Below are 12,591 nucleotides of genomic sequence, written 5' to 3' on the forward strand. Positions count from 1 at the left end.
GCCATCGGAAGACTGGCATGGTAGGGGTCATTATCTTTATTCATAAACAGCTTCGTCTATGCCTGTCCCAAAACGCCATATTCCGACACAATTTTACAGGGCACACCCTCAGCCAAACAGTGAAACTACCTCCCCGGGCTCAGTGGCCTGTTGAACCCTCCTTGTCGGTTCATATACTGCCTATACTCGAGCTTCTTTTCCTTCCTCACAGCCCCGGCATTATTACCCGACACCTTCTTCCCCTTTGTTGTGCCGAATCCCCCAAAGCCCATCATTGCCTGCATGGCAGCCATGTCGTCGTCCCCTTGTAGCTCTCCGTCTTCAGCGTCGTCCTCATTCGTCATGGGGGTATCGTCGCGAGACTGGTCGCGCGATGAGGGGCTGCGCCGGCGGCTGGATGATGCTTGTGGAGGGGGTTTATCGGAACGGGAGCGCGTTGGTAGTGTGGATGAGGGTGGTGGACTTGTGGTGTTTGGTGATGCGGACCGGGGACGAGTATCTCGTCGGGGGCGGTCTCTGTCATCGTAGCGGCGGGAGTCTCTGGGGGATCTGTCTCGTCCTCGGCCCCTGCCGCGACCGCCGCCGCGACCTCTGTATCGTCTGTCGGGGGATCTGGAGCGGTCATTTTGACGATTTCCGCGGTCGGGAGATCGGGATCGTGACCGGTAGCGTTTGGGACGATCGGAGTCTCTGTCTCTGTCTCTGTCCCTTTCACGATCGCGGTCACGGTCGCGGTCTCGGTCTCTGGGCCGGTGTGGGCGGTCTGATTCATCCCACATTTGGCGGCTGTCTGGCCGACGGGGGCGGCGAGAGTCGCTCATGTTGGCGTGATGAGTGCAGAATTTGGATACGGTCAAGGCTGGCAGGCTGGTTGAGATTCTGATATGGTGTTGTGGTGGAGGGGGGTGTGCACCAGCCAAGGACTGACATCAAAAAGATGGGCGTGGCTCAAGATGGCCTGTGCTGCCCCTGGATCAGGATCATTCAATGGCCCCTGGCTTCGCTCCCCGCACGCCCCAAGCTAGCTTGAGACTCAACACACCAGACCAGACCCAAAATCCACCGCCGACGTCAGCCTTGCATGGTGGTAGTGTTGAACGTGGCCTCAGGAGCACAGCTTGCGAACCTACATTTGTCCAATGACACTGCGATTGTAGCCAAGGCGGCTTTTCTATTCTCTGTTGATTTCGATCCATGGTTTGTTGAACGCTGCGAGATTCGGACAACATGACTAGGTTCACCCAATTGGTGGTGGCTGCGGCGGCAACGCTTGCTGCTGGAACGGCTGCCACTGGCGATGCTTCGGTTCTGACAGGCGAGATTGGCCGCCAGAATAACGAGAGCTTGTTCTGGGGCCCTTATAAGCCTAATTTGTATTTTGGCGTCCGACCTAGATTACCGGAGAGCCTGTGGACGGGCTTGATGTGGGGGAGAATAGAAGAGTACAACGATGTCAAAGATGGTAAGAAACGCCTCGCCTTGAGCCCACTGCTCTTCGTGGCGCAATACTGACTGGTGTGGTGATTTAGGCCTGAGATACACCTGCGAGCAGGGTGAAGATATTCGCGGCTACGGATGGGACGAGTACGACGCACGAAGCGGTGGCGTTCAGACGATTCACGACACAGGTAACAAGATTGACATTACGACGTCGTTTGTCAAGGTCCCAGGTGGAAGCAAGGGCGGCAGCTGGGCTGCTAGAATCAAGGGCAAACTGCACGACGATGCGCCGGCGAACCACAAGACGGTCGTGTACTACTACATCGCACAAGAAGGGCAGGGTGAGCTCGTGGCCCAGGGTGAGGGGAGCGAACTTGGGTACAAGGGCGATGTGACGTTTACCGGAAAATCCGAGTCCTTGGGTGACTACAAGCTGGTAGTGACCGAAGGCAATGGAAAGCACCCTACTGGCGAGCATGAGATTTCTGCCACTCGACCCGGCGACGTTACGCTCGTGCATAGCTCACAAGTTTCAGAGGAGGCCATTTGGCAGGCCATGCCGTTGCTGTTCCAAAAGTTGCAGACTGCTGCCCTGGCGGTGCAGGAGGAGTATGGCATGGAGAATGCGCCGCCGGCGTGGCAGGTCTATCGCATGCCGCACCAGCCTGGCAGTGGTAATTCGCACATCATCCAGAGGACGTACGAAGGCTCGTTTGAGTTTGATGTTATTTTCTCATCGGGGTCTGCCGGGAAGCAGTTGAGCAAGGATGATGTCACCAAAGCTATATCAAGTGTGTCAGGTGCGTTTGCTGAAAGGTTTTCGAGCATTTTCGAGCTCAAGAAGCCCTTCAAAGCCGAAAAGTACCAGGAGTTTGGAAAGAGCATGTTTTCCAACCTCTTGGGCGGAGTGGGATACTTTTACGGAAAGCAAATGATTGATCGGTCGTATGCGCCTGAGTACGAAGAGGAGAATGAAGGGTTTTGGGACGAAACGGCTGCGGCTAGAGAACGCAAAGCTCAGACGCTCGAGGGCCCGTATGAGTTGTTTACGAGTGTGCCGTCGCGACCGTTCTTCCCTCGAGGTTTTCTGTGGGATGAAGGTTTTCACCTTGTCCCCATTGCGGACTGGGATATGGATTTGACTCTAGAGGTCATTAAGAGCTGGTACAATACCATGGATGAGGATGGCTGGATCCCGCGAGAGCAGATCCTTGGGCCAGAAGCCCGAACCAAAGTCCCTGAAGAGTTCCAAGTCCAGTACCCGCACTATGCTAACCCGCCCACGCTGTTCCTCGTGATTGAGGACTTCATGGAGCGTCTTCGCAAGACCAACGGGACACAGCCTTCCGGCAAAGAGCAGCTGGCAAAGGGTAACCGAAACCCGCTGCACACGGCTCATTTGGACAATTGGGAGCTGGGCGAGGACTATCTCCGAAAGATTTACCCGCTTTTGAAACGCCAGTACGACTGGTTCCGCAAGACGCAACGCGGAGACATCAAGGGCTACGACAGAGATGCCTATTCGTCAAAGGAAGGCTACAGGTGGCGAGGAAGATCTGAGTCCCACGTCTTGACCAGCGGCCTTGACGATTATCCCCGCGCGCAGCCACCGCATCCTGGCGAGCTGCACGTCGACCTCATGTCGTGGGTTGGCTTGATGACCAAGTCGTTGAAGAACATCGCGGAAGCCTTGGGAATGGATGAAGATGTGGCGGAGCTGAACAAGAACCTGGATGCCATTGAACACAACCTCAACGACCTGCACTGGTCAGAAAAGGACGGATGCTACTGCGACGCGACGATTGACGACTTTGAGGAGCACCAGCTTATTTGCCACAAGGGCTATGTATCGCTCTTCCCGTTCTTGGTAGGGCTGCTCAAGGCAAACGACGCCAAGCTGGGCAAGACGCTGGACCTGATTGCGGACGAGGAGCAGCTCTGGAGCCCGCACGGAATCCGCAGTCTTAGCAAGCAGGATGAGTTTTATGGAACGGGCGAGAATTACTGGCGCAGCCCGGTCTGGATGCCTATGAATTACATGGTTGTGAAGCAGCTGCAGGTAAGCTTAATATTTCCTAATTACTTACGCATGAATGAGGATGGGACGAATGGACGGACGGACATATCGTTTCCCGGGCACGAACGGAGCTAACCGAAGTGAACTGCCGTAGAACGTTGCCAAGCAAGAGGGTCCGTACCGCAACAAGGCACGCGACATGTACAACCGGCTCCGAAAGAATCTCGTGGACACCGTCTACAAGAGCTGGAAGGAGACTGGATTCGCATGGGAGCAGTACAATCCCGAGACGGGGGCGGGACAGAGGACGCAGCATTTCACAGGGTGGACCAGTCTTGTGGTCAAGATTATGGCCATGGACGAGTTGAGTGGACAGGAGCGAGATGAGCTGTAGGAGGGCAGGCAGGCAGGCAAGCAGGCAGCAGTGAGCAAGAATTAGAGTCAAATGGTCGTATAGAGTGAGTCGTATAGATGAGAAACGGAATTAACGGGACTAGAATATTGTACGTACAGTACTGTATGGAGTAGATGAAAATCAGATGACGAGTCGCCATGACGTTGGTGGTTTGGTTGGACAGTGACAAATCAGCTTACTATGTGTCAGTTTGCGACGACGATAATTTCGGATGCAACAAGGCAAACGCCAAGTCAAAGGTATTTTCTCTCTCTTTTTTTTTTTTTGTGTCTTTTTGTTTCCTGGCCTCATGCTTCCATTTGTCAATTAGAACCCACTATTATGACTACAATGCCAATTTTTCTTGCTGCTGTTTGCTCGATGAGTCCCGTCAGCTGCAAATGCAATGCAACACCATGAAGAAACGTGAAGAAACATGAAGCCATGCAGTCTTGTGGCAGCTGTGCCTGGCAAAATACATTCAAAGGCCACGTTTTGGCGCAACCACCGTCTGACGGAATCATGGCACGATCGGGCCGTTTGGCATCTTTTGGGATATCGCCGTGCCACATGTCATATTTTGTGGTCAGAGTAAACGGAAACGGCTTCCTCGGGATGGGCACTGGGGGTTGGTGCTATTTTGGTCTGGGGCGGGAAAATGGATTACGAAAGACCAGACGTGTGAGTCCTTGTCCGTGTTTCCAAGCAAGGCGTTCGGTTCAGCGTCTGGGTCGCTTGGGTTTTTTGTGGCTGTGCGTCATTCACCGTGGATCGTGGGCCGTGGACCTCGGTGGTCGGGGCGTCGAAGCAACGGGCAGAGAACAAGGTCGACTTGGTGTGCATTGATGCAGGGCGGGTGTAGATTGGATGACTGGTTTTGAGGCTGTGGCGAGGGTCTTGTCTAGTTTGCTTGGGAGTTGAGGTGAGATAAGCGCGGAAGCCACGTTTTTTTGGGGACGGGCATTTTGGCATGCGATGGCATGGGCATGGGCAAAGCATGGGATGGGTTTTTATTTTGGTGTACGGGTTTTGGTTGGGGGCCGCTTTTCAACTTGTTTCCTCAGCCCTATCGCCGGTTTTGGTTTTGGTCTTGGTCTTGGTGAGGTGAGGTGAGGTAGGAGGCCTTGGGGGCGGCAAAGGCATATATAATGAGATGAGGTGTCGTGTGGTTTTGGAAATGGAAATTATATTATTCATTGGTTCTGTTCAGTGTCTTGTTTTACATACAATTGCATTTACTTCAACATCACGCACCGGTGCATTACGCAAACAACTTCTTCATCACAATCTGTTCTCTTGCAAACTAGCAAACATACTGCACCTTCACCATCTAATCAAACTTCATACATTAAACCAACTACAACATCTCAACCACACTACATCTTCACCTACATAAAAATGGCCGCCTCAACCATCTCCGAGCCCACCAACTTCGGCCGCTCAGGCTACAACATTGTCAGCGGCGCCCCCGGCACAGTCCCCAGCGACGACGAGAACCGTCGATAAGGGCCACTCATCGCCAGCAATTGCTTTTTGCATAGCACGCATGGATACAACACGAGGCGTATGGGATTTTCTTTTTCTTTTGTTTTTTTTTTTGATTGCTCATTTTTGGGAGGGACGGACATGCATTACTGGTGTTGGTTGGGTAAAGAGTTCCCTTCACGGGGTATAGACTAGACTTAGACGTGCTGGACACATTGATAACTCCGTCTTGATGCGTTGTGCTGGGTGCGATGCATTGTTGGGGTTGGTGGTAGTTTGTGCTGGGTACAATACAATTCACCTCTTTATGGATGTTGCTTTCTTATTGTAGTGAAGTGTTTATGCTAGTGACGCAGGCTGCACCTGTTCTTCATTCATGAACGTCGACCAACGTCACGAAGAGTGTATGCCGCATCGTGCCACTGTCTTGTGGCCGAGATCAAGGAGCTATGTGCTCCGTGTTTCTGGGCAACGTTCTGGTGGCTTTTGACGCTCGTCTAACTGTCAAAGACGGGAATCTATGATGCCGGCCGAGCATTTGAACCCCATACACCAGTTGTCTATCCCTCTCATGTCGTCAATAGTATACATCAGTCAGTCCTGGACAACAACCACACCCTGTCCAACTCGGCCCTTACTTGCCCACACAAAACCTATCTCGTTAGCACTCACTCACCCTTCCACACTCAGAGACAGACTTACTTTTCAAACACCACACCCAACACATCCTCTACATCCCCCGCCTCGCCTTTCCCCGTAATCCGCGCCAGACAATCCGCCGCATACCGCAGATACTCTGCCGCCAGCACAATATCCGCGTCTACCCCGTCCTCTTGCGGCTGCGCCTCGTTCATAAACTCTTCTAAATGGCCGCGACACTTGACGAGTAACTGGCGTTGTCGTTCGGTAACGCCCAACAAGTCCCGCATATCTGGCGGCATGTCTGTCATTTGAGAAAACGACGACACCAACCCGTTGATTACGCCCTGAACACCGCCTTCTGTAGTCGTAGACGCATCTTCTTTGCAGGAAATGCAGATGGGTTCACTGGGCAGTGCCGGGTGTTTCTCCCGGATGTCTTGCCAGAAAGCTTGTAGTAAATGGGCAAATGTATCCTCGTCAACGGCATCTCGTTTATTGACAACGACGAGAGAGGACTGCGCTTCAGACGCAAGAGCAAGCGTCTCCTTGTCAAAGTGAATGAACGGCCCAGATGGTCCTGATTCCACAGACGCCAGAACAACCACAATATCTGATTCTTGTGCCTTTTTCCTTGCCCGGCGAATGCCCTCTTCTTCCACCGCGCCAATGACTTCTGTGTCATTCTCACCCATGGACCTGAACCCTGCTGTGTCGGCAAAGGAGCATAAGAATCCTCGAATGTCGAGACTCGCCTCCACAATGTCTCGCGTCGTTCCCGCTTCCCCTGACACGATTGACGCCTCCCGGCCGACAATGATGTTCATCAGTGAGCTTTTACCTACATTTGGCGGACCCACGAGTGCGATTCGGATTCCATTTCGAAGTAGTTCACTCCGCTGGCTTCCAAGCTCATGGAGGTCGATGGAGTGCAATATCCTAGCTACCTGTCTGGCCACATTCTCCAGCAACTCGGATTGTGATTCGTCAAAGTGTTGATCCTCGGAGAAGTCGATGAGAGCTTCAATCTCACCCCGCGCGTAGAGCAGTTGGTGCCGCCAATCTTCATACGTCCGTCCCAATGCGCCAGAGTTGCCTCTGACTGCCGCCCTACGCTGCTGCTCGGTTTCCGCGTCCAAGGTGTCGCTTAGTGATTCTATCTGCGCGAGATCAAGCCTATCATGGATGAAGGCGCGTTTGGTGAACTCGCCTGGTTCGGCGTACCGGACGCGTGTGCTGGTTTGGCATTTTGGGATCGCTGCCAGCACGGCTTTCACTGTGGCGGGACCGCCGTGGACGTGCAGCTCGAGGACGTCCTCGCCGGTGACTGTTTTGGGGGAGGGAAAATAGAGGAGTAGGGCCTCTGAGTCCAAGATGTTGGGCTCAACGCTGGGAGTCGGGTCAGTGAGGGTGCGGATGGTGGCACGTCTAGGTTTTGGCGGTGGCTTGTCTGGACATAAGCCGTGGTATATCTGGGACTTTTGTTAGCTGGCGTTGGTTGCATTGGATGCCGTAGGCTTACGTACTTGTAGGGATGAGGGCCCGGAGATTCGTATCACGGCAATGCCTGCGCGGCCGTGGGCTGTGGACAAGGCGTAGATGGTGTCTCCTATTGCTGGGAAGGCATTGTGTTCGTGTTGCCGATGGATGGTGCTGGAGGTGAAGGGTTTTGCACGCCGCGGACACCGCGCCACGGGGAGGTATTTATGACATGGTGAGGCGAGGCACAGTATGCGAGGCCGGGTGCGTGTCAAGGTTCGGCGAAGTGAGCGTCGAAGCATCGACAAGTTGGTGTTGTGAGTTTTATATGTGAGATGAGATGAGGTTGAGTCAAGGTGAACGTAGCATCGATTGACATCTGGAAGTGGTTTGGTCCCTTCACCCACAGTGAGTCCCTGCAGCACACCAGCCCCTGTAATCAACCCCTGTCTCCATTTCTCTCAGCACTACACGACATCGACATTTCATTTGGTCACGCATGCAAACATGACTATACTCGCCCAAAGCCCAATTGCATCAATCGTTATTTCATTATTTACTTTTATCTCACAAAATGCAGCGTGTTGAACACAGCCTGCCATGTTGACCCCTTTATGCCATACCAGATGCCACGCGGATTTACCCATCCTCAGTCCAAATTTACGCCTTGGCAAAAGTCTCCAAAAACTTGGCCAACTTCTCAGCTCCTTCAACTGAAATAGAGTTGTAGTTACTGGCGCGTATTCCTCCCACCGAGCGGTGTCCCTTCAGCCCTGTCAAGCCCAACGCCGTAGCTTCCTTAAGGAATGCCTTTTCCGCGGCATCAACATCATCACCTTTGGTAACGCGGAAGCAAATGTTCATCCTTGAGCGGACAGACTTGTCGGGCACAACCCTGTATACACCGGGGTTGGCATCCAGAGCGCCGTAGATGAGCTGGGCCTTTTTAGCAGACACGGCCTCCTGACCACCAGCCTTGTCGGGGTACGTGGCGAGCAGCTTCTTGATGACCTGGCCAGCAATGTAGACGCTACACAAAAAGAACACAGTTAGAAAGTCAAGTCGCGTAGAAAGGGGTACAAGAGAAAACGTACTCAAAGATACTGAGCGTGTTGTACAAGCTGTTGTTCTTGGCAATCATCTCGTACTGCAAGACAACAGGGGGAAGAGGCAGACCCAATGTTCGGGTCAATGCCGCTGACGGCTGTGGAATCAAGTTCTTCCTGATGATAACACCCGTGATGCCTGCCGAGCCGAGATTCTTCTGAGCACCGAAGAAGATGGCGCCGTAGTTGCGCACGGGAACCTTGCGAGACAGGATATTGGACGACATGTCGGCCACAACAATCGGCCCCGAACCATCGGCCTTGGGCTCCAAGACCTTGGGAAAGCCAGGGAACTCCACGCCGTCAACAGTCTCATTGTCGCAGTAGTAGACCATGGCAGCATCCTTGGACAACTTCCAGGTGCTCTCGTCGGGAATCTTTCCAAACTTGCCGCCATTCACCTCCCGCGCATCAGCAGCGACATTCACCTTTTCCGGGCCAAGCAGTCGAGATGCCTCGGCGGCCGCCTTTTGCGACCAGCTCCCCGTGACGAGGTAGTCAATCTTGAGCTCTGTGTCGACGCGACGGCGCAGCTCCTGCATGAGCGTGGGATCACTCAGGTCATTGTCAGAGGGCTTGGAACCCTTGAACACTTCATCACGCTTCCGGGCGACCCATGCGCCGATGAGATTGTACACTGTGGCGGAGAATTCACCACTCCCGCCGCCTTGCATGAAGAGAATGTCGTAGTCCTCGGGCACGTCGAGGTACGAGGCAATGTCGGCCTTGGCCTCGTTGATGATTTTGCTGGCATGCTCGGAGCGATGCGAATGTTCTGCGATGCCTAGCCCAGTCGACTGGAAGTTGAGGAGCGCTTCGGCTGCCTTTTCGAGGACGTCGGTGGGCAGCAGGGCTGGGCCAGCGCCAAAGTACGTAATATCTTCTCTGGAGGGCATTGTGACGTTGAGAGCGTAGAATGCTGTTGTGCTATCTTTCCTTGTCTTCCTAAGATGGATACAAGCTTAAATATAGGTTTCTGCCAATGACTCAATGAAGCTCCGGGAAAAGTGCGCAATCGATCCGCTTCCGTCACAGGGTTCTCAATGTAAGTCTGCGTCTTTGAAAGGCGCAGCAAACACAATTGGATTGAGATCACAAATATATTACTCACTTCTTTTGTACTTGTCTTGGAAATGTTCACTTTTAAAGAAAAATAAAAGGTGACGCAAAATAGTCATAGAGGTTCTTGAAGGTGGATATTTCGACTCCGCACCGCATCCATATCACTCCTGGTCCCGTCATTCTACGGTTTTGATTTGGCCGGAGTCGGAGGCTGGCAAGCATAAGGTTTGGCCGTGACTACATAACATGCTGCTGTAACGTTGATTAATTCTGTGCTTCTCACGCCCTTTAGTGGCTGCAGCGAATGAGCCAGCTGGTAGATGGAGATAGCATGAGCAATTGGTATTGAAAACGCCATGATGAAAGTGTCCAATGGGGATAAGTTTGCCTGCATGGCTGCGAATATCGTTTTGGGGTGAGTGATCCTTGCAGGGTTGGTTGGAGCAAATGGCAGGTATATGCGCAATTGCCGATGATTTACAACTGCACCTGTACAATGCAGGAATTCCACGCTATTACTAGGTACTGTAGATAATTATTCTTCATCTTTGACAAATGGTTCTCTTCACAATTAGCAGTCATTGAGGCTCCAAATCAGCACACCAAAAACACACACTAAAAAGGCAGGCGGTGAGGCGGGGTATCCACGGCATCCACCAACCACGCCAGACAGCTCGCCTGGTGCGCGAGCGACGACGAAGCTTGGGTTGCCTGGCCGCATCAACACCTACCAGCACCACTCATCCATCCATCGTTGAGCTTGGCCGACTATAAGCAGCTGCCTCGTCAAGACCACAACCATCTCATCAATTCCGCTGCAGTAGACGAACAAATCACCCAGATAGCCCATCATGTTCAGAAACAACTATGACAACGATTCCGTCACATTGTACGCCTCTCCCCGCTTCCCCCGGCTTGCATCACCAAGCTCCATCACAACCACCATCAGCTAACAAATCACCATTAACAGCTCGCCGCAAGGCCGAATATTCCAAATCGAATACGCCGCCGAGGCCGTGAAGCAAGGATCCGTCGTCGTCGGCATCGTCAGCAAAACCCACGCTGTCCTGTGCGCAGTCAAGGCACGTCTCCCATCGCATCGGCACCAACGACGAAACCGCAAACTCCAAGAGAAACAAAGCTAACTGAGCCACAGAGAAACGCCGAAGAACTATCATCCTACCAAAAGAAGCTCTTCTCCATCGACGAACATGCCGGCATTGCCATTGCAGGCCTCACCTCGGACGCCCGCGTCCTCTCCAACTTCATGAAGCAGCAATGTCTGGGTCACCGCCTGACGTACGGCCGCTCCATCCCGCTCCGATCGCTCGTCGACATGATTGGCGAAAAGGCCCAGATCAACACCCAAGTATACGGCAAGCGGCCGTACGGCGTGGGTTTGCTGGTTGCCGGTGTGGATGAGAAGGGCCCGCACTTGTTTGAGTTTCAGCCGTCTGGCATGACGGAGGAAATGGTTGCCTTTGCTATTGGTGCGCGTAGCCAGATGGCGAGGACGTACCTGGAGCGCAATGTGGATGCGTTTGCTGATTGCTCGAGGGAGGAGCTGGTCAAGCATGGGCTCAAGGCGCTGCGGGAGAGTTTGGTGCAGGATAAGGAGTTGACGGTGGAGAACACGTCTGTCGGTTTAGTTGGCGTGCAGGGCGAGGGGATGAAGGATATCGAGGCGTTTAAGCTCTATGAGGAGTTTGAGGTTAAGCAGTGGATTGATAGCGTTGGTGAGGGTCAAGGCACTGGTGAAGGTGAGGAGGGCATGGACGTTGACAGCTAGATTTGATCAAAGTTTGGCGCGTGAATGGGAAAGCAAGGGCTAGATCATGTACAATTACAACTAAACGCTGCGTGGGAGCAGCCAATTACGGTCTCGACATGGAAATACAAAGAGTTACAGACATGATCCGAAACGGTGATGGTGAATGGTGATGTTGAATACTAAGAATACACCTGTGCCTATGCATGCATAAGTCTAGTTCTGCTTCTCCACGCCTCAACACCATAAACATAAACGCCCGCAAGAGAGTGCCATGCCCGTCATAACTCATTCTAACAAGGAAAAACAAAATCTATAAACGTATCCTGTATGCTCATCTATTGTTTGCCCCACTGAAGCTTGAAAGTAGCTTCAGAAACTTTGTAGTCTCGCAACGCCTTGACCGCACCCTCTGCGTCGGACGCAGAAACCACGATACTCTCGTTACCTGGCTTGACGAAGCCTTGCTCGGATGCCTTGGCTACCCACTGTACAATTCCGTCCCAGTATCCCTCAATATTGAGCAGGCAGATGCCCTTGGTGTGGATGCCCAGCTGATTCCATGTAATGACTTCGAATACTTCTTCCATGGTGCCGTAACCACCGCTCAGGCCAATGAAGCCGCTGCCGGGCCCGCCGTTGAAGACCTCCTCGGCCATGAGCTTCTTCCTGGTGTGCATGTCCTTGACAACAGTGGTGCGCCCGTAGACGGACTCGGTTGGAACGACTTGGTTGTTGATGTTGACGGTTTGATAGGTGCCGTCTCGCTCATATCTGACTAGGGCTTCGGGAATGATGCCGTGGACCGACTCGGGCCCGTTGATGGAGCAGACCGTTTTGGCGACCTCGCCCATGAGGCCGACTGTACCACCGCCGTATACTGTGGGGGATGTGTTAGTTACGTCATGATTTGACGGCAGGTGTTGAGTGAAAGTTTGGAAGCCGACATACCCAAGTCAATGTTGTTCTCGGCCATTACTCTGCCTAGTTGTCGAGCTGCCTCCATGTGTGCAGGGCTGGCGCCGCCGCTGGAGCCACAGAAGACGCAAATCCTGGCACGAGGAGTGCCGTTGGTGGTACCATTGGTGCCGTTTGTAGCGGCGATGCCATTCTGGCCTGCGATGGGTGTATTGGACGACATTATGATATGCTTGATGTTTGAAAGTTCGCTGGTAGAAGGAGACGTTATTTCGACGCAAGA

General features: G+C 53.0%; 7 protein-coding genes across 7 annotated transcripts; 2 read left to right on the top strand and 5 right to left on the bottom strand.

Annotated features, from left to right (window-relative positions):
- Nucleotides 1-125: 125 nt before the first annotated feature.
- VFPPC_13965 (hypothetical protein) lies at nucleotides 126-821 on the bottom strand (the record flags this gene model as incomplete). Its single annotated transcript, XM_018291737.1, has 1 exon — nucleotides 126-821. One exon carries the CDS (start codon nucleotides 819-821, stop codon nucleotides 126-128), a length of 696 nt encoding a protein of 231 aa, XP_018142213.1.
- Nucleotides 822-1,227: 406 nt separating this feature from the next.
- Nucleotides 1,228-3,851, top strand: VFPPC_06092 (mannosyl-oligosaccharide glucosidase; the record flags this gene model as incomplete). Its single annotated transcript, XM_018285188.1, has 3 exons — nucleotides 1,228-1,462; nucleotides 1,530-3,499; nucleotides 3,612-3,851. 3 exons carry the CDS (start codon nucleotides 1,228-1,230, stop codon nucleotides 3,849-3,851), a joined length of 2,445 nt encoding a protein of 814 aa, XP_018142214.1.
- Nucleotides 3,852-4,514: 663 nt separating this feature from the next.
- On the bottom strand, nucleotides 4,515-4,850 carry VFPPC_17938 (hypothetical protein; the record flags this gene model as incomplete). Its single annotated transcript, XM_022429606.1, has 1 exon — nucleotides 4,515-4,850. One exon carries the CDS (start codon nucleotides 4,848-4,850, stop codon nucleotides 4,515-4,517), a length of 336 nt encoding a protein of 111 aa, XP_022285340.1.
- A 1,120-nt stretch (nucleotides 4,851-5,970) lies between these two features.
- VFPPC_06093 (50S ribosome-binding GTPase domain-containing protein) lies at nucleotides 5,971-7,756 on the bottom strand (the record flags this gene model as incomplete). Its single annotated transcript, XM_018285189.1, has 3 exons — nucleotides 5,971-5,989; nucleotides 6,039-7,447; nucleotides 7,502-7,756. 3 exons carry the CDS (start codon nucleotides 7,754-7,756, stop codon nucleotides 5,971-5,973), a joined length of 1,683 nt encoding a protein of 560 aa, XP_018142216.1.
- A 2,047-nt stretch (nucleotides 7,757-9,803) lies between these two features.
- Nucleotides 9,804-10,016, bottom strand: VFPPC_17937 (hypothetical protein; the record flags this gene model as incomplete). The annotated part of the gene is made up of 1 exon (XM_018285190.2): nucleotides 9,804-10,016. The coding sequence occupies one exon, from the start codon at nucleotides 10,014-10,016 to the stop codon at nucleotides 9,804-9,806; it is 213 nt and encodes a 70-aa protein (XP_018142217.2).
- A 457-nt stretch (nucleotides 10,017-10,473) lies between these two features.
- VFPPC_06095 (proteasome subunit alpha) lies at nucleotides 10,474-11,411 on the top strand (the record flags this gene model as incomplete). Its single annotated transcript, XM_018285191.1, has 3 exons — nucleotides 10,474-10,511; nucleotides 10,593-10,668; nucleotides 10,779-11,411. 3 exons carry the CDS (start codon nucleotides 10,474-10,476, stop codon nucleotides 11,409-11,411), a joined length of 747 nt encoding a protein of 248 aa, XP_018142218.1.
- A 317-nt stretch (nucleotides 11,412-11,728) lies between these two features.
- VFPPC_06096 (lysine decarboxylase-like protein) lies at nucleotides 11,729-12,531 on the bottom strand (the record flags this gene model as incomplete). Its single annotated transcript, XM_018285192.1, has 2 exons — nucleotides 11,729-12,270; nucleotides 12,342-12,531. 2 exons carry the CDS (start codon nucleotides 12,529-12,531, stop codon nucleotides 11,729-11,731), a joined length of 732 nt encoding a protein of 243 aa, XP_018142219.1.
- Nucleotides 12,532-12,591: the final 60 nt, after the last annotated feature.

Source organism: Pochonia chlamydosporia, chromosome 5 (genome assembly GCF_001653235.2).
Source record: "Pochonia chlamydosporia 170 chromosome 5, whole genome shotgun sequence".
Classification (NCBI taxonomy): domain Eukaryota; kingdom Fungi; phylum Ascomycota; class Sordariomycetes; order Hypocreales; family Clavicipitaceae; genus Pochonia; species Pochonia chlamydosporia.